This window comes from Indicator indicator, chromosome 9, assembly GCF_027791375.1.
Source record: "Indicator indicator isolate 239-I01 chromosome 9, UM_Iind_1.1, whole genome shotgun sequence".
Classification (NCBI taxonomy): domain Eukaryota; kingdom Metazoa; phylum Chordata; class Aves; order Piciformes; family Indicatoridae; genus Indicator; species Indicator indicator.
The window spans coordinates 31,381,816-31,406,787 of record NC_072018.1 but is presented as its reverse complement, the minus strand read 5'-3'; the positions used below and the strand labels follow the sequence as shown (position 1 = coordinate 31,406,787).

Here is a 24,972-nt window from a genome sequence, read left to right as displayed (position 1 = left end):
TCTGCAGCGTGGTAGGAACTGTTGTTCTGTGAGTCGCATCAGCTTTTCCGTGCCTCGGGACATGTGGGAAGCTAACCCCACCACCTTCCACAGATTTCATGACTGTTGGTAAATTCCTTAGTTACTTGAGAAGCCGTTGCCATAGAAAATGTCCTTTCCTGCATGTTTGTACTGGCTTGTCTCAATGAATGTCAATAGCAGCATCTGACGGGGCAAAAAAAACCTGTCAGTATCTGCCTTCTGATGTTAACGTTGGCAGCAGCTTCTTGGAACTGTTGCAGGGAAGTAGCTCTGGTGGCCAAATTCTTTCAAAATTCAGATATTACCTGTTTGAATATTTAACTCTTTCATGATCTCTCTAAATTTGCCCCTTCTGTGTTACCAAGCCGCTGTCAATCAGAGCTTCTCAGGACAAGATGCAAGGTGATCTCGAACCATTTTTCACTTGCAGGATGCAGTTATTAATTCCTGCATTCTGTGTTTCTATGCACTAGGTTGCTTTTTATGGAGGGAAATTTAGGAAAGGACCTTAAGGGCTCATCACATCACTTTTTCTCTAGGAGGGATCAACTCTGTTTGCATCATTCTTGATAGATGTGTTTAAAACAAACAAATAAATGGGTGCCTCTCTTACCTGAACTGTCAATGCTGGATTAATGGTTAGACTTGATGATCTTAAAGATCTCTTCCAACCAAAATGATTCCATGAACTCCATAGGCTATGCATAGCCTGTTGTGTGCTTGACTAAACATGGGGAGGCTTTTCCAGCTCTTAAAAAAGGCATCTCTGCTCTTCAAGATTATTATTTCTTTACCATTGGGAGAAAAACATGGAGATAAGACCCTTTGCTCTTTCAACCTTTGACATTAATGTTGCTCTAGGAATTGTAAATTCTAACTCATGCATTCCTGCTTGTAGCCTTGGTAGGAGTTCTAATAGTTTCTGGCATGCCAGACAAAGATTTGGCTGGTGTATTTTCAGGGTTTTTTCAAACTTGAGTCTAAATTCCTATTTTTCTACTTACAGCAAATACAATTTGACCAGACATAAGTGTGAGTCAGGGGAAAGCCCAAACTCTGAATCTGTAGTGTAGCATCTTAACTGGAACCGTGATCCTAACCCAACAGATTCTTGCTGTGTCTGGCCTTTCCTCTGAACATATTTGGGGGAGTTAAACAATATTAAATGTTTTTTTTCTGGTGTAGAAAGTGTTGGGGGGTGTAGGGGAAGATGCTATAATTTGTAGGGCAGGTTGAAAAGAAAGTTTGTGGTGGCTTTGGACTGAGTTGTCTTGAGTGACTGTGTATGCCTTTGCTGATATAACTTGATCATCCTTTTCCCTCATGGGTCCTGGTGAGTACTCATCCACATAAATAAATTCCCTCCCAAACTCTTTCTCAAAGTCTCACCAAGACAAACCCCCCTTGCACTGAGAGCAACCTTGAGGAGAAGGACCTTGGATGCTGGTGGAGGAAAAGCTGAACATGAGCCAACGATGTATGCTTGCAGCCCAGAAGCCATCCATATCCTCAGCGATATCCAAAGCAGCATGGCCAGCAGGTCAAGGGAAGAGATTCTGCCTCTCTGCTCCACTCTAATGAGTGTCCAGCTGTGGGGTCCTCAGCACAGGAGAGACATGGAACTATTGGAGCAGGTCCAAAGAAGGTCACAAGAATGTTCCAAGGGTTTGAATGCCTCTGCTGTGAGAACAGGCTGGGAGAGTTGGGGTTCTTCGGCCTGGAGAAGAGAAGGCTTCAGGGAGGTCTTACTGTGGCCTTTCAGTAGTTAATGGGGGCCTACAGGAAAGATAGGGAGGAACTGTTTATCATGGAGTGTAGTGATAGTACAAGAGGTAACAGTTTCAAACTGAAAGAGGGTAGATGTAGATTGTATTAGGAAGAATTTCTTCACTGTGAAGGTGGTGAGGCACTGGCATAGGCTGCCCATAGAAGTTATGGATGCCCTCTGCCTGGAAGTGTTCCAAGCCAAGGCTGGATGAAGCTTTGAGCAACCTGGTCTAGTTGAAGGTAGCTCTTCAATTAGTTGAATCTAGGTGATCTTTAAGGTCCCTTCCAGCTCAAACCATTCTATGTATTATCTGAAAATAGTATGTGACAGGGATCCTTCCCCTTTCCACCATATAGACAGGGCTGAGGCACATCTGGTTTCTTCCATCCTATATAGTCCTCCCGTACTGTTCCATCAGTCTTTAAACTCTTAAATGTCCCATTCAGAGAATGTGTTATGGGTTTTATGTAGGGAAATCAGTGATGCCAAAGGGCAACAGAGTCCTGGATGCACTTTGCAGCCTGCAGAAGGCTCTGCTCCTGCACCTTTACTGGTTTAAAGGTAACCTGAATACACAGACACAAAAAGTGTAACCAGAATTCTTTTGGTGAACTCCTCCTGAAACAAAGCAGAGAGGTAACTCAAAGTTTGTGCTTTTTAACTGCTAGAGATGTGCTGCATACACAGGCAAGTCTGTTGGAGAAAAAAAGAGTATGATCTCTCTCCATAGAGGTGAATCTGTCCTGGTGACTCCAGGCATAACAGGATATACAAATGGTTCTGTTTCACTGCTTTGTTTTAATGTTGATTTGTTTGTAGTCTGCCCAAGACACTAATTGGTGTTTTACAAGTATAAAGACAAAGGTGCCTGCCCTGAAGAACTCAGTAACAAAAAAAACACCACTGCACTGTCTTAATGCACAGTCAAATTTTCTGCCTAATGAACCAATCTCTTTGATAAAAATCCCTACCGCTGGGTGAATGCTCTGCTTTGATTTTCCCCTTGACTCCCATCTTCTTTTACACCTCACTTTGTATTCTTTTTCCCTCTGCTTTAAATTTTGGGGGCAGCTTGCACTTTAATCAACATTTTACAGCATAGCTCCCTGAAAGGAAGTGAATCACCTCTTTCATTAGGAACAAAGTTGGGCTTATGTTGCAACTCTGTGTGGATATTTAAGCTGAGAGGTTGGAAGCCCCTGGCATCACAGAGGATTTTAAGAGGAACGGTGGTGCACTGTTAGCTTTTAATCCCTTCAACACTCTGTGGTTGATAACAGGTTGTAACATGGATGTTAGTGCTTGCATTTGCAATGCTCATATCCAGAAGAGTAATTGAACAATTCCTCCTCTTCAGTGATGTGTTGGCTTCTTACCACCTATGACTTAGCAGGGATTTGGTTTGGGTTTTTTTTCCTTCAAGAGGTGTTGATTGCTGCAAAAATAGTCATGTTAATGGTTGCCATCTTCACCTTACCCTCACCACTTCCATTTCTATGTTATTGCTGCTTTTCCAGAAGTGATTTCCTCTGCAACAGAGGTGGTGGAACAGACTCTGTGACTGCTTCTTGTCAGCATTAGACAGAATCAACCAGTAACTCTAAATCATCTGCAGTGGTAGTTTCTGCTGTCGTTATTGTTCTACTTATCACTGAGTCTCACTTCCATCTTAAATTAACACCTACCTTTTAGCACAAACTAGGTTGGAAATGAGGAATAATTTGTTCCCCAAAAGGGTTGTTAAGCCATAGAACAGGCTGCCCAGGAAAGTGGTGGTAGGATCCCTGGAGGGATTTAGAAGACATGTGGGTGTGGTGCTGAGGGATATGCAGTGGTGGATTTGGTAGCATTGGTTTAATGGTTGGGCTCAGTGATCTTAAAGGTCTCTTCCACCCAAATCAATTCTATGATTCTATGTTCTCATGAAGGAGATGTGTCTGAGAAACCAGTTTAAAGGTAGTATGAATGTGCCCTTACTGGTAAGCAGTGCTGGCACTCTGAATTTCAATGCTGGGTACTTTGGACTTCTTTAATCAATATTCCATGGATTGTCCTTTTAACCTCTATCTGTGCACTATGCTGCTTTTAATGTTATCCAGCTACTAATGTATGCCACACTGAGATGCACAGACTATCAGTAGCAGGCTGGATGCACTGCTGAAACATATCCTGGCTTCCTAATTTTTATATTACTTAATGCTAGGTTGTCTTTCACCCAAGTGCATTACTTTATCAACACTGAATTGCTTCTGCTATCATTTCAATGATAGAACTGTTTAGGTTGGAAGAGGTCTCTAAGATCAAGTCCAGCCGTTAACCCAGCACTGCCAAGTCACCAGTAAAGTCACCCTCAGCACCACATCTATACTTAAAGTGCTACCTTATTTTTAGCCTGGTTTTTTAGGTCAATTAAGCATATATGATTATTTGGTTTATCTATTCCATCCTCTCACTGATTTCAGTCACATTGCTTAGGCAAACAATAGCTTCACAAATATCAAGCCCCTATGGTTTGTGAAAATAAGTGGTTCTATTAAAGGCAATTGTTTTCCCAGTTGGCTCAACTGTGTTATTAGACATCAGAGAATCCACAGAGAGAAAAACCGTTATGAATGCTGTAACCACAGGAACAGCCTCTATCAGAACCTGCACTTCATTAGGTAGAGTCACCCAGCCACAAGATGCAAAGCCACAAGAAGCCAGCTTGCTTTGCATAGAGTTAACTACAACTATCCTTTTTTAAGTGCAAAGTGTAGCTGAGATCCTGCAGGATCTGTGACCTTCCTCTGTGCTTGAAATGCCTTCTTTAACAGCTCTGTGGCTCCACCCTCTTGCTCTTATGGCATTAAGTGTGGGGTAATGAAGAAATAAAACTGAGCTGGCATTGCTGAGTCACTGCTGAGATTTGAGACAGGCTGACTTGTTGGGGGAGCTCTGCTCAAGATGGAGGGACCACCCCACTTTTGCAGGTAGCAGAAGGGATTAGCAGAGGGCTCACCTGAGGAAAGGGGAGCAGAGTGATTGACTGAAAGGAGGTAAAGCAAAAGGAGAAAGCAGCTTTTAAGGGTGGATTGTTAAAGTCTAATTGGGGATAAATAAAGTTTTTCAAAGCTTCTGGCTCTTGCTAAATGCTAGTCCACTCAGGTCTGTTAGACAAGGGTCATTTTTGTCTGTTCTCCATACCATTTTAAAACTCAAAGCAAGAAGTTCTGTGCTGTCTGGCATCTGGTTTCTTTCTGCTCCAGTACACTTAAGACATGAGAAAAAAGTTCTTTCCTGTGCTCCTGACAGAGCACAGGAACAGGCTGCCCAGATAAGTTGTGGAGAGATTCAAAACCTGTCTGGGCACAATCCTGTGCTCTAGGTGACCCTGCTTTAGCAGGGCAGCTGAAGTAGAGGATCTCCAGAGGTCTCTTCCAACCATTCTGTACCATCTAGGTGGCCTACTCCACATCTTCCACTAAGCATTTGAGACCCCAGCCAGCACCACTTCTCTCTCAACAGAACAGCTTAGAATCAGAATCATTAACCCAAGTCCATCATTAAACCATGTCCCTCAGCACCCCACCTACACATCTTTTAAACCCCTCCAGGGATGGTGAGTCCCACACTTCCTTGAGCAGCCTGTTCCATCAAGAAGTTTTTCCTAATGCCCAGCCTGAGGCACGACTTAAGGCCACTCTCTCTTGTCCTGTTGCTTGTTACTTGGGAGGAGAGACAGTTCACCACCATGCTCCAAGTCTCCTTCCAGGGATTTATATAGAGAGTGAATTCTCCCCTGAGCCTCATTTTCAGCAGGCTAAACAACCCCAGGTCTCTTGTCCGCTCTTTCTAACGCTTGTGCTCTAGATCCTTCTGCAGCTTCATTGCTCTTCACGGGCCACACTTCAGGATCTCAACATCCTCCTTGTAGTGAGCTTCCCACAAGACAGCTGAGGGACTGGAGACAGCAGCTGAGGCTTAAGCTGTTTGCCTTCACTTACCTGTAGACAGCAGAGTATTAGGAACAAATGAGACGCTGAGAACAAATTGGTCTTTCCTTTAATCTGACATTTCCTCTTGAGTCTTCTCTTCATTTTGCTGTTTATTGCTGGAGCAGTTTGCTGTTAAGCTGTGGTAAGTATCCTATTCTCTTTACTTCTGCAAAGCTCCTGTGCCAGCAGACGTTCCAGCTTGGAACACGCAGGCTGCCTGCGGGTTTGCCTACCTGGCAACTATTTGTATTGTTTTGTACCTACTCCTAGCTTTAACCTGCAAGGCCCTTGGGGCACAGGTTCTGTATTTTGTGTGGTTCACTGGGCAACCATACAGCCACTTCACTCCCCTAAGGGTATTACATAAAAAGTTAGTAATAGAATCCTAGGAAATCTATTTGGAATTACAGGCACAGGGATTTTCTCATTGTTGTTTTATGCATTACCTCTAAGTCTTTATGCTGTACCATAAAGCTAATACTCAGTGTAATGAAAGACTCATGTGTCTGTAACTCACCCAGGCCACAAGTGTAGAAGCAGCCATCACACACACACCACACCCCACCCCTCCCCCAGCACCTCAAAAAAAAGAAAAAGAAAAACACCAAAACCAAGAAAAAGGTGAAGAAAGGAAGCAGCAAAGTAGGGTGTGAAATGAAGGCTCTTCAGTGATACCCAGTGATAGGATGAGGGGCAGGAGACATAAACTCAATCACAGGAAATTCCATCTCAACATGAGGAATTTTTTTACTGCAGGGGTGATGGAACACTGGAGCAGGCTGCCCCGACTGGTTGTGGAGTCTCCTTTTCTAGAGATCTTCTGGATGTGTTCCTGTCTGACATGCCCTGAGTGGTACTGCTTTGCAGGAGGATTGGACTCTATGATTTCTGGAAGTCCCTTCCAACTCTTAGCATTCCATAATTCTGTGGTATGGCTGCCTATCAGTTGTGAAGCATAAGACCTATCATCTTCACTTGGATTGTTAAGATTTTCTTTAGCGTTGAAACAGGCCTTGATAATGAAGATACTGTATGCCCAGATTTAATCCGTTCTCTTCTCAAATGGCATGCTTGTATAGATAGTTGTTTTGGTTCTTGATAAAGCCAAAGTTCTGTCAAAGAGTTCAGATTTCACAAACTGACCATGACAAGCCAGCATCTTTGTCACAGGTCACAGCATGCATGCTTTGTCTTGCTCAGGCTCCAAGGATGTCCAAGCCGTGCTGGCGCTTGCAGTTTCCGGAGATTACCCATACATGACAAATTTTCCATCTGCTTTGTGGCTGAAACACTCTGTTCATTGTCATGTTCTCAGTAGGAACCACCTTAATTTGGTGTTACAAGATGAGATCAGGTATTGCTATGTCTAAAATCAGTGTTTCAGAGTATGGTCATGTACTTGAGGATGAGAAGTGTGTAGATGTTATCATTTTACTTTCTCCTTCTTTCCTGAATGTTGTTCCTCTTCTGTACATCCCAAATGACATTTTTCTACATCCCAAGTACCATCATCGTTCTTCATCCCAATAACCACTCCAAACTGATCCTTTCTCCTTTTCTTTCCTTCTCTCATCCTTTTTTTATGCTTCCTTAACTTCCTAGGTCCCCATAAAGTGGGAATCATAGAACCATACAATGGTTTGGGTTGGAAGGGACCTTTAAAATTCATATAGTCCAATCTCCCTGCACTAAGCCAGGACATCTTCATCTAGATCAGGTTGCTCAGAACCCCATCCAAACTGACTTGAATATTTCAATGGATGGGGCTTCTTCTGCCTCTATGGCATCATGGGTGAGTGTTTCACCATCCTTAGTGTAATAGAATTCTTACTTCTATCCGGTCTCAATCTCCCCTCTTTTAGTTTAAAATTATGACTTTTTGCTCTGTCACAACAGGTTCTGCTCAAAAATCTGACCCCATCTTTATTGTAGGCCCCTGTAAGTACTGAAAGGCTGTGATAAGTTCTCCCCAGAACCTTCTCTCCTCCAGGCTGATGAACCTCTGCTCTCTCAGCCTGTCCTCATAGCAGAGGTGTTCCAGCCCTCTAATCATTTTTGTGTCCTTCTCTGGACCCACTACAATAGGTCTATGTCTTTTATGTATTGAGGACTCCAGAGCTGGACACAGTACTCCCTAGTATTCCTAGAAGTCTCTTTCAGTCTCTTATTAGAAACCTTCTGCCAATTGCTTTGGCACCTTAGCAACCAGACTTACTTTTTCAGTATTAAGGGGATAAGAGATAGCATTGAAGGGTCACCCAGGCCTACTCTGTTCCTAGCAAGTCTGCAAGAGGCCACAATACCCATCCCACAATAGGAAGCCTCCAGAATGGGAAATACTTTGTTTCCTGTTGAAATAAGAGGGAGCTTTTAGGCTTTCCCTGTTAGGACAACGACTATTCCTGCCATTCCCTACTAGCTGTGGTGGAGTGTGGGGATGAATACCCAAGAACAGAGCTTTTGTCCTCGCCTCAAGCAATTTTTCCATACTCAATGATGTCACAAGAAGATTGTGTTGCATCTTGCTCATGGTTACAGTCATCCTGTCTTTCCTTCCTCTGCTGTTCTTGCTGCCAAAGTTAACTTAGCACCAAATTAGAAGCCTTTCACCTCCAATTCAGCAATTTATTAACTGCAGTGTTCTGTGTAAATACTTACTACTGTAACCTTAATGACTGTGGAAAGCCTGTAAATCCAAATAGAGTCAGAACATCTCATGTCTTCTTTAAAGCACAGTGTTCACCTTTGCTTTTACACTGCTTGGAGTATAATAGATGCCTCCAGGAACTCAGAAGCTAAGGTTGCAAGTGAGTACAGAACAATACAAGTCTCTGCAGAAATGCTGCTCTGATAACTTTGCTTTTTTGGCCTACATTTCTTGGTGGTTATTATTTGTTAATTATGTTATATAGTGCTCACATGTGGGCTAATTGCTTCCCCAGAGAGCTTACAATAAAATGATGGACAGAACAAGGGCAGGATGTTACACATATCAGATAGTAAAAGGGTAAGGGAGGACGTGGGCAATATTCTTCAACACGTCTGTGTTTAGAGACAGAGGAGCATTGTGAAGCATAGCATAGGAGAGTTGGGTTGATTTGTGGAGGGGAGAGGATGAGTGTTGATTCGAATTGCTCAGAAGAGCTGACTTGTCAGAAGAGTTGTGCTAGGAAGCACCAATAGTAAAGGCAGCAATGGAGAAAAAATGCAGGCATTTATTAAAGGCGGCTTCAGGGAGATTGTAGCAGGCATGGTTGTAGCTGCAGAGCTGTACCCTGTGAACCCCTGAAAACAAGAATAAGATCCATATGAACTATAGAATCATGGAATGGTTTGGGTTGGAAGGAACTTTTAAAGGTCATTTAGTCCATCCCCCCCTGCACTGAGCAAGGACATCTTCAACTTGATCACGTTGCTCAGAGCCCTGTCCAAACTGAGGTGGAATGGCTCTAGGGATGAGGCATCTACCACCTCTCTTGGTAACTTGTGGCAGTGTTTCTCCACCCTCAGTAGAAAAACCTTTCCTTATATCTGGCCTAAATCTCCCATCTTTTTAGTTTAAAACCATCACCTCTTGTCCTGTTGCAAGAGTCCCCTCTGAAAAAAATTGTCCCCATCTTTCTTTTAAGCCCCTTTTAAGTACCGAAAGGCCACAAGAAGGTCTCCTGAGAGCCTTCTCTTCTCCAGGCTGAACAACCCCAGCTCCCTCCACCTGTTCTCATAGCAGAGGTGTTCCAGCCCTCTGATCATTTTTGTGGCCTCTTCTGGACCTGCTCTAGCAGATTCATGTCTTTTATGTGTTGAGGGCTCCAAAGCTGGACAGAGCACTGCAGGTGGGGTCTCACCAGAGTGGAGAAGAGCAGTAGAATCCCCTCCCTCAACCTGATGGCCATGCTGCTTCAAATGCAGCCTAGGATACAATCGGTTGGTACACTGCACAAGTGATAACTCCTTGAAAAATAAACCTCTTTCCTCAGACAAACTTTTCTTCAGACCCTTACAGACGGGAGAGAGGCAAAACAATGTTCACACCTCTGTGCAGTTGTATTTCAGATTCCAGTTCTCATTCTTGCTGTTGTCTTGTTTGTCTGCATTTGTCTTTTAGTCGTGTGCACTTCAGGCAGGAGGGCTCTGCCAATATTTATGGTGCGTGCTGCTCTAAATTGTAATGTTCTGATTCATTTTCCTGTGCTGCAAATACTTCTTCACACCTGCCTGGGGAAAAGGAACCAAGTCATGATGAAGGCACACTTAACAAATAAGGGGCTGAAAAATGACGTGAGGTATTTCTCAGCAGCTTCTCGGCCGCTGCTTGTGCTGAAAAACAGGAAATGTCTGTACCCTGCACAGAGGCCTGACTTGATTTTGATACGTAAATTGGCTCTCTAGCATATTACCCTCACAGAGCAGAGCTGCAGAAGAGCTTTATGTGTGTATTTTCCTTTTGAGGAGCATTTTCTGAGAGGAAAGGGAAAGGAGTGAAGGTTGGCTGTTTACATTCTCTGCTTGGAATGCTCCTGGAGCATTGTAGCGGTACACAGATAAACCTCTCTACACTTGTTACTGTAAAAGAGGTAGAAGTGAAGTTTTACACAGGGTTATTTTCAGATTTCAAAGTACATGTAGTTTCCTCTGCCAGAAGCCAAGCTGTGAGGCTGGCTGTACTTGCTCTCAGAATTACTACCAGAACTTCTTTCTCTCTTCTGGGTACTTCCAAGGATCTTTATTGCATCCTTTCTCTCGATGGCTTCTCTCAGCATCTTAAATCTTCAGAACCCTTGATAATACTTCTGCTTGTACTCACCATTTGGCAAAGCCCACTTGCTGCTTCTCATATAGTCTCTTCAGTTTCTCTTGAGGAGGAGAAACTCCTTGGAGGAGGATCACAAAAATGATCCAAGGGCTGGAACATCTCTGCTGTGAGGACAGGCTGAGAGAGTTGCGATTCTTCAGTCTGGAGAAGGTTCTAAGGAGACCTTATTGCAGTCTTTCAATTATTAAAGACGGCCTATCAGACAGGAACACTCTTTTTAGCAGGGCCTGTTGTGACAGGACAAGGGACAGTGGTTTTAAACTAAAAGAAAGGAAATTTAGACTAGATATAAGGAAGAAATCTTTTACGACCAGGGTGGTGAAACAGTGGCCTAGGTTGCCCAGAGAGGTGGTGAAAGCCCCATCCCTGGAAACATTCCAGGCCAGGTTGGACAGGGCTCTGAACAACCTGATCTGGTTGAAGATGTCCCTGCTCAGTGCAGTAGGATTGAACTAGATGACCTTTAAAGGTCCTTTCCAACCCAAAGGATTCTGTGATTCTTTATAATTCCATGATTCCCTATCTGTGGTGTACAGGAAGAAATCCTGAACTCAAGAACCAGGAAAGTTTTGGTCCTCTGAATCCTGCTTAGAAAGGATTAACTACAGCTGCCTGTTCCAAGGGGATAATGAAACCTGCCCAAGGAACGGCATGACAGTAGTAAACTACTATGTGAGGAAGACTTGGGTTGCTTCTGAGCATGCCTTTGCAGTATTACTGCCATGAGGGCAATAACTACACTGCTGGCATGACTGTTGTGGACACTTGAAGGCATTAACCCTTAGAATATATGTACAGGACAAAAAGTCTGCACTGATTTGATCATAGTCCTGCTTGCTTCTTTAAAACACTGCATTTGAAAACCCAGTGAGGATCTGACTCTGTACATCACAGAACAGACAAAAATTGTGCTGTGTCTCTTTGCTGTTACTTGCCACAGCCACACAGCCCTGTCAGGTGAGCAGAACCCTGAGTGAGGTTATTTCAGTGCTTGCACAGTGGGTTGCTCTTCTGTAATACCTTTTTGAAGGATCTCAGAGTATTTTACAAACACCTGTACAAGCCATACAGTTGGTAAGATGCGCTCTAGGCTTTGACAGCCTGAGCTGGAGCTGGAGGGAATAACTTCCTTCTCCAGGGTTTCCCACCAGCTGGGAAGTGAACTTGGGAAACATGACCTTCCCAGTCTTGTGCTCGTTTTGCCAGACCATACTTCCTCTGTTATTCAAGGTGAGAACAGAATGGTTAGAATTGATTTAGGTGCTTCTGGGAAGATGAAGTCACGATGTTTGCATCTCTGTATCATGCCAATAAAGAGATCCTAGGGGAAATCTCTTCCTTCAGTTTTGTTTATATTCAGCCTAATCCACAGATGTAATTTGCAAGGAAATACAAAGGAAAAGAGGTTTTGCTGGCTTCAGCAGTGTTGCTAGAGTGAAATGAGATGTCACAAGGATATGTAAGTGTCTCTCTAAAGATATGAAAAGGATTTCTTCTCTGCAGCATGCTGGTTTTTTAACTCTTTCTCTGTGTGCCTTCAGTCTTCTGAGTGAGGGTGACAGAGCATTGGTATAGGCTGCCCAGGGAGGCTGAGGAGTCTCTGAAGAGATTCAAAACCTGCCAGGAGGTGATCCTGGTCAACTTGCTGTGGGTGACCCTGCTTTAGCAGGGGCAGTTAGACTACAATTCCAAAGGTCACTTCCAGTCCCTACCATTCCGTGATTCTGCCTTTCTTGTGCATTACCTCCCTGTGTGTTTTCTGCCCTAGCCTTGCACAGGTTGCCTTCTGCTCATGACTTACTCGCTGGGTGGTTTGCTGAAACATAAATGAGTGCCTTTTTTACCTGGAAAGTGTAAGAACAGTAGGAGGAAATTAGTGTGCTCTGTGTGACATGGTATCAGGGTTCCCAAGCTGACATTAGAAATACAGGTGATGTAAGTCTTAGCATTTTAACTGTTAGTATTTTAAGTGTTAGTATCGTAGGACTGATGAGGATCTGGTAATGACAGCTGGAATGAATCCCCACGACTATCATTGTAATCAAGTTTCTGGCCAAAAGTAAATCTGTTGCACTTTTGCAACCCTGTTGTTTCCTGTCCCACTGTTGTTTTCAGGCTGAAGGCAAAACCTGGCTGAGTATTACAGCTTATTATTACAGCTCCTGTCTCATTGATGGAAACAGACTGGGATCCAGTACAGCAGTAAAAAAGTTACTGTTTATATGGCAAGCAAATGGCATTGGGATACCTAGAGATTATATTCAGCAAGAGAGATCATAGAATGGTTTGGGTTGGAAGGGAACTTCAAGATCATCTAGTTCCAACCCACTGAGGGCAGGGACACTTTGCACTAGACCAGGTTGCTCCAGGCCTCATCCAACCTGGCCTTGAATACCTCCAGGCAGGGAGCATCCACAACCTCCCTGGGCAACCTGTTTTCAGTATCTCACCAGCCTCACTGTAAAGAATCTCTAATATTCAGTCTAAATCTACCCTCCTCAAACTTAAATCCATTCCCTCTCATCCTGTCCCAACAAGCCCTTGTAAAAAGTCTCTTCCCAGCTTTCTTGTGGCTCCCCTCAGGTACTGGAAGGCCACTATAAGGTTTCCCTGGAGGCTTCCCTTCTCCCCATAGGGGAGATGTTCAGCCTTCTGATCATCTTCATGGCCCTCTTCTGGACTCACTGCAGCAGTTCAGCAACCTCCAGCAGAAATGTTGGCTTCCTATTTTAGCAGTAGGAGTGTGTGAACTATAAGAATAAATGAAACTGCTAAAATTGACCACATGCTGAGAGGTGAGCTTTTGGCAAAAATATGAAATAGAATTACAAGAGGGCCTGGGAGGATTTGAGTGCAGCTTTAATAGAAACACACCATCACTCAATTTAAAACTATAACAAAAAAATGAAGTCAGCAGATACAATGTAAATGTACTTTAAAAAACAAGCATCTGTAGATCTATACAGTAGAATAAAATGGGTTCTCTGTTATATATATATGTGTAGTAATAATTATAGGTAGGTAGGTAGATAGATAGGTAGATAGGTAGGTAGATAGATAGATAGATAGATAGATAGATAGATAGATAGATAGATAGATGCAGATGATAATAAAACCTCCTCACTAGAATATAGTGCGACATCACAACAAGTATCCAGAAAAGTTGGGGAACCTACATCCTTGGAAGTTTCCATGACTGCCACAAAAAGGTGACCTCACCTAGCGCTGGTGGTAGTCCTGCTCCAGGCCAGAGGCTAGACTAAAACCTTTTTCCAGAGGTCACAAACAAACAAAATCATTCTAAACAACAATGTTTCTTGGTATTTTTAATTATAAGAGGAGCAGTCTGACTGCACTTTGTGGTTGCAGATGGAAGCAAGTGTAGCAGAAATGGATCTTCATAATTCCGTGCAGAAAACTGTTGGATTATTTTTAAAAGGTTTTTTTCTTGTCCTCTTTCCATTAGTTATTTCCTAACCTCTCCTTATCCTTTCTTGGTAACAGACAGAACTGACAGTTCATGTTGAGTGTAGTAAAGATCCAATTGCATGACAGTAGCTGATTTTCCAGCTGATTTTCTTCTAGCACAGAATTTAGTTTAACAGTGTGAAACAGAACCATTTGTAATAGTAATTGGAACTTGTCCTTTTTAAGACATGCCTTCCTGTCATTCAGCCCAGGCAGGTATCAAATATTCAGGATTTTCACTCTATGTCCCATAAGGAGATTCTGTGCTATATTGGCACTCAGTATAAAGTGCAGGAAAATTAAACCTTGCTATGGTTATGTGAGATATCCTGGTGATGAGAATACCAGGTTAATAAAAGAAAGAAATCACAGGTGACCTGAATTTTTACCATTTCTTACCAGGTTTAGTGTTCCTGCATTTCATCTCTTCCATTAAACCCTCTTTTATTACCAGGAGGTTAAATTGTATTCCTGTTTAAGTTTGTAAAGCATTGCAAGGCTGGAGTATGCTTCTAGAATTCGGATCTTCCATTTTCCATTCCAAGAAAGGATTAACTCCACCTCAGCTTCCCTGATTGTTGTCTGAGTTGTTTTCAATGCTTGAGGCTCCCAGCAGTTGTTGAGGCTTCTCATGTGTGCTGAGAGACTTCCATTAACAAAGTTTCATGTTGGTACTTCACACTTCTTGCTGCTTGTCCTCTTCCTTATGAGCACAGGTAAATTGCTCCCCCTTTCTCTTTGCATCAGCCTGTTCTGCATTGGAAGTCTGTTATCCTTAGCTCTTCATAAGATCATAGAACCATTTTGGTTGGAAGAGACCTTTAAGAATATCAAGTGACACCATTAACCCAACAATGCTAGTTCAACACCAAACCATGTCCCTCAGCACCACATCGACACATCTTTTAAGTCCCTCCGGGGATGGTGACTCCTCCACTTCCTTGGGCAGCCCATTCCAGGATGTGACAACCATTCTGGGGAAGAAATTGTTCCTCATGACCAACCTGAATCTTCCCTGGCACAACTTGAGGTCATTTCCTCTTGTCCTATTGCTTGTTGCTTGGGAGAAGAGGCCAACAGGCACCTCACTAAAGTTTCCTTTCAGGTTGTTCTACAGAGCAAGAAGGTCTCTCCTGACCTCCTCTTTTTTTTTTCCAAGCTGAACAACCCCAGTTCCCTCAGCTGCTCCTTGTAAGACTTGTGCTCTAAACCCCTCACAAGCTTTGTTGTCCTTCTTTGGACATGCTCCAGCTGCTCAATGCATTTCCTTCTTGGAGTTTCCTTCTTGGGCCCAAAACTGAACTGAAGGTGCTGTCTGCACTATACCAATCTTAATCAGGCAAATTGAAGACATTAGAGCCTCCTGGGTACCTGTTCTTATGCCAGAACTAACTTCAGAACTGATGGTACCTGGCCTTATTTATGCATGTATTTATTTTAATCCTGCTTAAACTCATCATGCTACAAGTCTTTGTTCACCCTCTTGCCTGTTTGATCCCAATCCAAATGTTTATGCTCATACTTAAGTTTTCAACTCCTTAAAGCAAGACTATCATCCTAAATGTCTACAAAGCTCCAGAGTGACTCTTCATGATTAATCTGCTGTGCTTCTCTCCATTACAGCCAGACCTGAGTTAGAAAGATACAGGGATGCCCTCAGCTCTTGCCTGTCAAGTTTTGTGCACTGTGTGACAGTCATACCAACGCAGTGAAGATCTGAAGCAGCAGAAACAGAACTGGATTGTGTTAATCGTATTGATATGGTTTCTCAACAAGAAAGTGGCTAATCACTGTGGTTCAGCCAGGCTGCAGAAAGTGGTGGTTGCATTTTACAGCTATGAATGATTGTTCGATTGCCTCACGCTTGAGGTTTAGCCTCTGCTTGCTTCATCCAGCCTGTTTTCTGTAATTGGAGTGAGAATCTACTGAGATTATAGCTGAGTTTTGTTCTGCCTTTCTGCTCACCCCTTCTGTACTTCTCCTTTTGTGAATCTGAGCTTGCTTGTGAATTAGTACCCCCTCGTTTGCAAATGGGGAAGCAAAGGTGTGTGAAATTACTGAAGTAATTGTAGGGCATGTGTGGCAGATCTGAAACTGTACAGCACATTTTTGGTTCCCCTGTTTGAAGCTGTAAGTACTATGGGGAGATTGTTCACCAGGGAATGTTTAGGGGACATTAGGAACAATTTCTTCCCAAAAGGCCTGTCAAGCCCTGGAACAGGCTCCCTGGAGAAGTGGTTTTAGCCACTGCTGACTCCACAGTCACCATCATTGGAGGGATTTTAAAAGTGTGTAGATGTGGTGCTGAGGGACATGGTTTAGTGGTAATTTGACAGGGCCAAGTTAGCAGTTGGACCTTAAAGGTCTCTTACAAATAACAAAACTATTGTAGGAGTCTAAGAAAGAAACACCTACAGCCTGAAGAGCAGGAAAACCTCACTGAATTAATCCAAGCTGCTTGTGTTGTTTACTTACTGTCACTCTTTGGTTTTGCTGGTTGGTTATATCTCCCTTTTTCTCCCAGAGCAACATGCAGATGCAATTCTCTATTTTGGATTTTAATTTTTCAACCTAAGGCCTTAAATGTCTAAAGATGTTTTGGTTTCAAACTCATGTGATATCATGAAGTGTCTAACTGCTTTTCATTTTAGGCTTCTACTGTTGCCAGACTTTTTTTTTTTAACTATACAAATTATATAATTGACTATAATCCCCTATATTTTTCTTCAGTAAATAACTCTGGCTGAAGGTGCTCTGACAGTCTGATGCCTTAGAGATGCAATCCTGATCCTGCAGTAAGCAAGGCAACCCCAGGATTTCACTCTGTATGTTCAGTGTACAGCTTGGTAATGAAATAAGCATTATGTGTCTCGAGTGAAGAAAGGAAGAAGAAAAAAACCAGGGGTACTTCAAGTGCTTTATGTGCTTCAAATTATTTTCCATACATTTAACTAATTATATAAACAGATGATATTTACAGGGGACTTCTGGTTGTAATTGACCTTCATCTTTTCCTGTGCACTTCCCAGCCTCTCCTTGAATTTTCCTATTGTTTCCTCTTAATCATTCCACATTTAACACCATGTTTCAAGGCAGTCCTTTTTCCCTTGCTTGGGACCAATTCCCAGGAGGCCAGCATTCCCAACTCCTTTTAACTTCATCTTCTCAGACCAATCTAGTTGGCAGTTTTGGAACTTCGTGGTGTGGACAAACATATTTCCTCCTGTTGTGATTTAAGCTAGAATGGAACTAATTCTGTTCAGTGATTCTGCTTCTCAGTTCAACCTTCTCTCAGGGACAGCATTTTCTGAAGCTAAGAACATATTTTCACAGACAGTGTCTTCTTCTAGAAATTATAACACTTTATGTTATGAGTTACTACCAAGGAATGGTGTGCAGAAAGGTTCTTCCTTATACTTGCTTCTATGAAGATCAAGGTCAATGCTAAAATTTCTGTGCCACATTGGGGGTGCAGTAAGAGGTGACACCTGCAAGGAGGAGTGGGCAAGACAGGTGATCCTAAACTGCCCAGCAACAGATCCTGTTCCATGTACATCACAGTCAGTATAAAGTTGAGGGATCATGAAGGCCAAGCCTCTTCTTCAGTGGCTGACATCCAAGGAGAACTCTGTCCCTTGTTCTGCCTTCAATCCCAATCCATGTGTTCCTGAACCCAGTTCCAGAATCCAGTTCCTGAATGTGGTTCCCATCTTCTGCTGAGTCCAGTCTGGGACTTCCCTAGTGCCTACCCACAGCATCAGTGGTGATGGTGACATAACTGCCATCAGAGAGGCTGGGGGGAATATTGGTTTTTATCTCTGTATTTATTTTGGTTTATTGTCATGATTTTCATTAAAGCTGTTCTAGTTTTCTTTTGCAACCCATAAGTCTCTCTCCCTTATTTCTTTCCTCATTCCTTTGGGAAGGGAGAATGGTTAATAGAGAGCATCTGCAGCCAACTCAGCCCTAACTCTTGACACATCCAAAGCCCAGTCTTCAGGCCTCCCACCAGTTACAACACGGTTTGCTCTTTTCCTTTTACATCACCATCAGTTCTTTAGAGCAGGAGTGTTTCTTTATGTCTTGTGTAATAAATTGCTTTTCTGAAGTTGCAGCAACACAGTACACATATAAGTATGTATATCTTGTTTTCCTTTGACACTTTTATATACGTATGTTGGGGCAAGCAGAGTAAGAATTGCATAAACTGAGTCTTCTGTGTAGAGGGTAGAGAAAGCCCGTGTTTAGAGTTCCAGTGGTGTTCCCATGGCTACTAGGACAGGTACATCACACTAGGGGGAACACTTCTGGCATTTAACAGCCCTTCCAGGTGATTTATGGTTACACATAAGCTTTTCCTGAACTGAAAGATTTTCTAGGGTTGGCATCTCGTTGCTTGTCTCCATGCCCTGTTGGTTCTGTGTTCAGTGGCCTGTGGTTATTAAAATTCTTATCAGTAAAGGAGTTTCTAAGCAAGGTTCTTATTTTCTGGGATCATGCATACCTTCTGAACTCCTCAACTTTACCAAAGAACCTTTTCTTTCTTTTTTTTTTTCTTTATGCCTAATGTATTTTATAAAAGAAATGTGTAGAGCTCAAGTAATATTTGCCTTCAATTACAGTAATTAAGTTGTCAGGACTTGGAGTCACCAAGGGAATGAGAAAATCCTTTCCTGGTTGGCCAGGGGGTAATTGGTGTTCTGGTCACAAGTACATTTTACATATTGGGGTGGGGAGGGAAACTGTTCTCTGTTCTGGCAGGCATCTGCAGCTGAAAACCTGGGAGACTGTTTGTCATTTTGCAATTCAAGGTGTCAAAATCCTGCTGTGGATAGAAGGAAAAGAAAGTGACCTGTTTAACTCTGCTTTAGCAGGGCATCTATTTCTGATCTGCACTACTGCTGCTTGCTTGGGTAGATCTTATTAAAAAGAGAGTGACTACAAACGTAGCTCAATCCATTGATTTTGTGGGTTCTGCCTTGTCAAACTTCTGCTGAGACTTCCCTTTCAAATGTAACCTATATGTATAGATGCGTGTAGATACATGAAGGTTTGGGTTTTTTTTTTCCCCAGGTTCAACATCTCTTTGCAGACTAAAGTCAAATAGTTTCAGTTACTTCATAAACTTCCCAAAAGTTACAATACAAGGTATTCCTGAAAAAAAAAAAAAAAAAGTACCTATTTTTTTATAAGTGCCCACACAAACATTACTGGAATCTCAAGTGTAGCATTACTTTGGTTCCACTGGAATAGCTCTCTTGAAAGCAGATGTATGAGGAAACCACTACTTGTAATGCATCACTAATGACACAAATTTTTGCATTCTTGCTCATGTGAGTAAAGGTTATAGATGTAGGAGGAGTCAGAGCTGCAAAACCTTCCTCATAAACCCCACTTCAGCTAACGAGTTTAACGATGCCCTGAAGAGAGCCGCCAGATCACTTATCTACACCATCATGCAATAACTATAAAGTGTTGAAGATAAGTGGTTTTATATCTCCCAGTTTGCTACTGGCTTCCACCTTGTGTATTGTTTTATGCCAGTGAAAGTGGGCGTGAAATAGTACTGCTCTGGTCTGGTTGCATTTTATAGTCACTTCAGTTTACATGCAAGATGCATGGGTAGAGTGGATGCTCTTGGCTATCCCTGCATGAATGAATGGAAATACAGTGAAGAACTCTGTCAGACTCACCACATTTGACTGGAAAAGCTATGGATTAATTCCTTAGTTCCTATTCAAGAAGAGTGTTGTAGGCCAGATGTTGGTGAGGGTTCTACTTCCAATGCTTTTGATACATGCAGTCTGATGGATTTAGGATACTGTTGAGTATGACGTTGCCCGGGGAGGTGGTTGGGGCCCCATCCTTGGAGATACTCCAGGTGAAGGCTCAAGAGGGCTCTGGGCAACCTGATTCCCTGGACAACCTGATCTAGTTGAGGATGTCCCTGCTGACTGCAGAGGGGGTTGGACTAGATAACCTTTGAAGGTCTCTTCCAATCCAGACCATTCTATGATTCTATGATTCTACACAATTCCTACCTGCTCTGCCTTTCCCACCAAGGATGACTGTACCTGGTAACCTGCAGTTCACACAAGGGCTGTAAACGTAAAATCTGGGCCATTTCCAAGGCATTTGTGACTTCTGCCAAGCAAAAATCTGTCACAAAGGCTTACTTGTGAGTGCTTCAGTATCCATGTAAACAAATCAGCTTTCATCTGCTTTTTGGGCTTGTTTATTTTGTAAGTCACAGATAATTTGCCAAGTTCTGTATTTTCATAATTGCATTTGTTGCTTTTTCAGAGTCAATTCTCTTCATGCCATACATAGCACCCAGCTCCACAGCTATACTTTGTTTTCTGTTTTAATTTACTTTCTAGCTACTAGACTCTTTATAGATACTCACCTGCAGCCACAGTTCAGCAGCCATTTATTTTGAGTATGCAGAAGCCTTGTAAGATCTAACTTGTGATGTTGTTTTTACCATCTGATAACATATGATCAAATGGCAGCATGTTTAAATAACAACATCTAGCACACAAACACAGTGAACCAGCTATGAAACAAACATTTCTAAAGATCAGATAAGATGGAAGAGATGCATCAAGGCTGCATTGCTCCCGTGTGTCCCAACTTCTTGCACTTTGCTTTAGAAGTATTCCAGGCACAGGATTCCCTTTATGCTGCAGGCTAATAGATTGTGCTGTATTATTTTTTTGGTGTTGTTTTATATCTTCTAGAGACCTGTGCCTTTGCAAAGTGAGTGCAACACACTGACTGTGGTAGCATTATGCATAACTTTGCACAGGAGCAGGTAGACAGTAAGAACTTCAAAGCAGCAGAGAATTGTCCTGTTCTGATATCCTCTTCTACTTTCCATACTGCCACTTCTTCTCCCTAAACCTATGTTACCTCTAGCATTAAGGGCTGCCTCTCACTTCTACCTAAACATGTGTTGCCTCCAACAAAACTAGAAGTGGGTAGATTCAGATTGGATGTTAGGAAGAAATTCTTCATCATGAGGGTGGTGAGACACTGGGACAGGTTGCCCAGGGAGGTGGTAGAAGCTCCATCCCTGGAAGTTTTTAAGGCCAGGCTGGATGGGGCTCTGAGCAACCTGATCTAGGGGCCTGGAATTAGATGATCCTTGACGTCCTTTCCAACCCTGACAATTCTGTGATTCTATTAAGGGCAGCCTCTCACTTCTGCCTATATTTTTATGATTAATTTTCAAAGCACTGTATTGTTCTTTACTATTATTATTGGTGTGCAAAAAAAAAAGGAAAAGACATTTTGTTTAAAGCCACTATTATGAGGACAATCTTTTTAGCAGGGCTTGTTGTGACAGGACAAGGGGTGATGGTTTGAAATTAAAAGAGAGGAGATGCAGGCTAAATACAAGGAAGAAATTGCTTACAGTGGAGGTGGTGAGACACTGGCACAAGTTGCCCGGAGAGGTGGGGGCTGCCCCATCCCTGACAACATTCCAGGTCAGGTTGGACAGGGCTCTGAGCAGCCTGCTCTAGTTGAAGATACCCATGTTCACTACAGGGGTTTTGGACTAGATGACCTTTAAAGTTCCCTTACAACCTAACCCATTGTGTGATTCTATGATTCAGTGATTTCTGGCTCTCATTCCTCCTTCTCTTTGCTCACCTGCAGGAGGATGTTCCCGAGCCCAAGTCTCAGGAAGAGAAGAGGAACCGCTCAGTATCTGAGCCTGCAGACGGTTACAATACAGTGAAGAGCGTTCTTACCGTGCAGGAATATTTTGCCAAGCGCATGGAAAAACTGAAGGGATCCCAGAATGAAACAGAAACAGAGGTAGACAATTCCTGCCCAGCAGCTGGCGAAGCTTTGGAGCCTTCAGAAGAACTGAAAACTAAAGTCAAAAAGAAAAAGAAGCAGAAGAGAGATGAGGCAGAGACTGCGGAGCAGTGCAAGAAGCCAAAAGTGAAACAAGCTAAAACAGGTAGCTTGAATGAAAAAGAACTGGATGGTCCCTTAAATGAATGTCAGCCAGGGAAGAAGAAAAGGAAACATAAAGAGCAGCAGGAAGGGGAAGGTGTTAGTTGTGACGAAAATATGGGCAGTGAAGAAATTTATACAGGATTGTCCAATGGGGAGGATCGCAGCGAAAGAGACTCTGAGGCAAAGCAGAAGAAACACCATAAGAAGAAACACAAAAGGCAAAAAGAGGAGACAGATGAGTATGTGGAAGGAGCACAGAGAAAGAAAAAGAAGCAGTGCAAGCACATTTAACCATTTAAGAGTCAAGCTGGGACTCTGAGGTGATCTAACTGTAATATGGTCCAGGAGAAGTCTGTATCAACACATCAGCCAGACTTTGCTTATTAATCCAGTCTTGAGCATTCTGCTCTACCTCCAACTGAAGCCACAGACTGTGTTTAAATCGACCTCTTTCAAGGAAGAACATTGGGCAGGCCAACATGAGCTTCAATTTTAAAAGGGTAGGGTCAAGGCTTGCATGTCTATAAAGCAAGACTTGATAAAAATGAGTTAGGCTTTGACTCTTCCAGTATTGCAGGCAGTTCACCCTACTGGCTTTGCCAGAAGTGTGTTTTAATATGGCAGAGCCTGTGCTGCCTTCAGCTCAGATTCACCCTGGTGCAACTCCACCCAAGTTAGGTAATAGCAAGCAAAATCAGGGCTGGTTTTGACCACTGTGGGTGAGACTGGGAAAGGCAATGAATTACTTTCTGCTGCTTCGTACAGTCTGTGTTTTTCTCAATCAGGTAAAAAAAAAAAAAGAAAAAGTGTCACCCTACTGCTGCCTTTATTATTAAAGCCTCTGTTTTTACTTGTGAGAGCCTAGCTCTGCTTCTGGAAATAAGGAGGTTTGCAAAGCTCTGTGTATTTTTTCTCTGATTTTTTTTGCAAAGTCCTGTCTAATTTTTCCACTGATCTCTAACTTTTACATATAAAATAAATGTTTCTTCCCAAAATACTTGGTTCTCATTACAGGTTTGCACCTGAGTAACTAAAGAATGAAATAAAAATGCCTTCCTTTGTTTCCTAGCCTTTTGTTAACTACTGTCAAGCAATTGTAACTTTGCAACTAAAGGATCTGTGCCTGTATTAACCATATTACAGAATCATAGATTCAGAAGTCGTTTAGGCTGGTAAAGACCTTTAAGATCACCGAGTCCAATCATTAACCCAGCATTGCCAACCCTGCTGCTAAGAACCACATCTACATGTTATTTTAAAGCCCTCCAGGGGTGGGGACCCTGGCCAGAGCTTTCCAGTGCTTGACAACCCATTCTGTGAAAAGAATTGTTCCTGAGGGCCAACCTGAAACTTCCTTGGCACAACTTGAGGCCATTTCCTCTCGTCCTGTCACTTACTATTTGGGAGAAGAGACCAATCCCTGCCTCAGTACAGACTCCTCTCAGGCAGTTGTAGAGAATGAGAAGGTCTCTACTGACCCTTCTGTTCTCCAGGCTAAACAACCCCAGTTCTCTCAGCTGTTTCTCACAAGACTTGTTCTCTAGACCCTTCACCAATTTCATTGCTCTTCTCTAGACCTGCTCCATCACCTCAGTGTCCTTCTTGTAGTGAGGGCCCCAAAGCCAAACCCTGTATTGAAGGTGTGACCTCACCAGTGCCCAGTACAGGGGAGCGATCGCCTCCCTAGTCCTTCTCCCTGCACTGTTTCAAATACAGGCCAGGACGCTATTGGCCTTCTTGGCCATCTGGGCACACTGCTGCCTCATACTCAGCTGGCTGTCAACCAGCACACTTGGGTCATTTTCTGCCAGGCAGCTGTCCAACAAGTCTTGCCCAAGCCCATTGCATTGCATGGGGTTGTTGTGAAACATGAATTGTAGGGTTTAGAAGGAACATCTGGAGATCGTCAAGTCCAACCCTTCTGCTAAAGCAATGTCACCTAGAGCAGCTTGCCCAGGAATACATCTAGGTGGATTTGGAATCTCTCCAGAGAAGGAGACTCCGCCATCTCTGGGCAGCCTGGTCCAGTGCTCTGGCACCTTCACAGGAAAGCTTTCCCTCCTGTTCAGGTGGAACTTCTTGTGTTCTACTTTGTGCCCGTTCAATCTTTGGTTCCCTGGCAACATTCCAAGTACCTTCACTAATGTATCTGTCATCCAAGACAACATTTTGAATAGAGCAAGGTTTTTTTCTAAAATTAGGACACCAAAGAGATTTTAAAAAGCACAGCTGGTCAGATGAGTTAATATTGCCACTCACACATGGAAAACTTGCAGTTTAGATTCATAACTAAATCAGAGCTTGTTTATAAACCTGGCAATATGTAATGCTGGGACTCAGCACTACCGTAAGCAGTTTGTATGAGATCTTCAGCATTCTGTGTGAATTCTGACATCTTAATCTCACTCAGCCAAGCACTGTCAGAAGGGATGAGTGAACTTGGAAGCAAAGCTATGGAATGGGAAGAAGCATTCACTGTCCTGGAGTCTAGTTCTGATACTGCTTTGGCCACACCAAATGAACAGCCCAGCCCTGAAAGCCAGCCAACTATCCTGGCATAATCCAGAGTAGTTGACCAGAATTAAATCCATTAGCTGTTTGTTTGACTGTGGGCCTGGCTGTTTCTTCAGCACAAATCTAAACCATCCCTTTGGCCAGCTCTGCTGAATAAAATGGGTGCTTTTTTATTCTTATTGTCTTAGCTCAGTTCAGTTTCTTTACATGGTTTGAAAAACATTGTCAAGATGCAGATGTTAATATGAAAAAATTCCCTTAAGCTGCTCTTTTATTCTCCAGTGGAAGAACTTCAGTCTGCAGCACACAGTCCACAGGGAGGGCTTCAGCTGTTTTAGTTGCAGCTGAAGCCTTCCTTTCTAAGACAACTTGGTTTGCAATGCACCTTTCTTGCCCTCAGGACATGTTCATTCATTGCAGCAAAATTACTATAGTTTTCCTTA

At 42.9% G+C, this 24,972-nt stretch overlaps 1 protein-coding gene across 1 annotated transcript in view; it reads left to right on the top strand.

The window, feature by feature from the left end:
• Nucleotides 1-22,306, top strand: part of PINX1 (PIN2 (TERF1) interacting telomerase inhibitor 1) — a 71,419-nt gene extending 49,113 nt beyond the window's left edge. The window contains exon 7 of the mRNA XM_054383695.1: nt 21,707-22,306. Coding sequence (XP_054239670.1) covers nt 21,707-22,306 — 600 coding nt within the window. The remainder of the gene's footprint in view (nt 1-21,706) is intronic.
• Nucleotides 22,307-24,972: the final 2,666 nt, after the last annotated feature.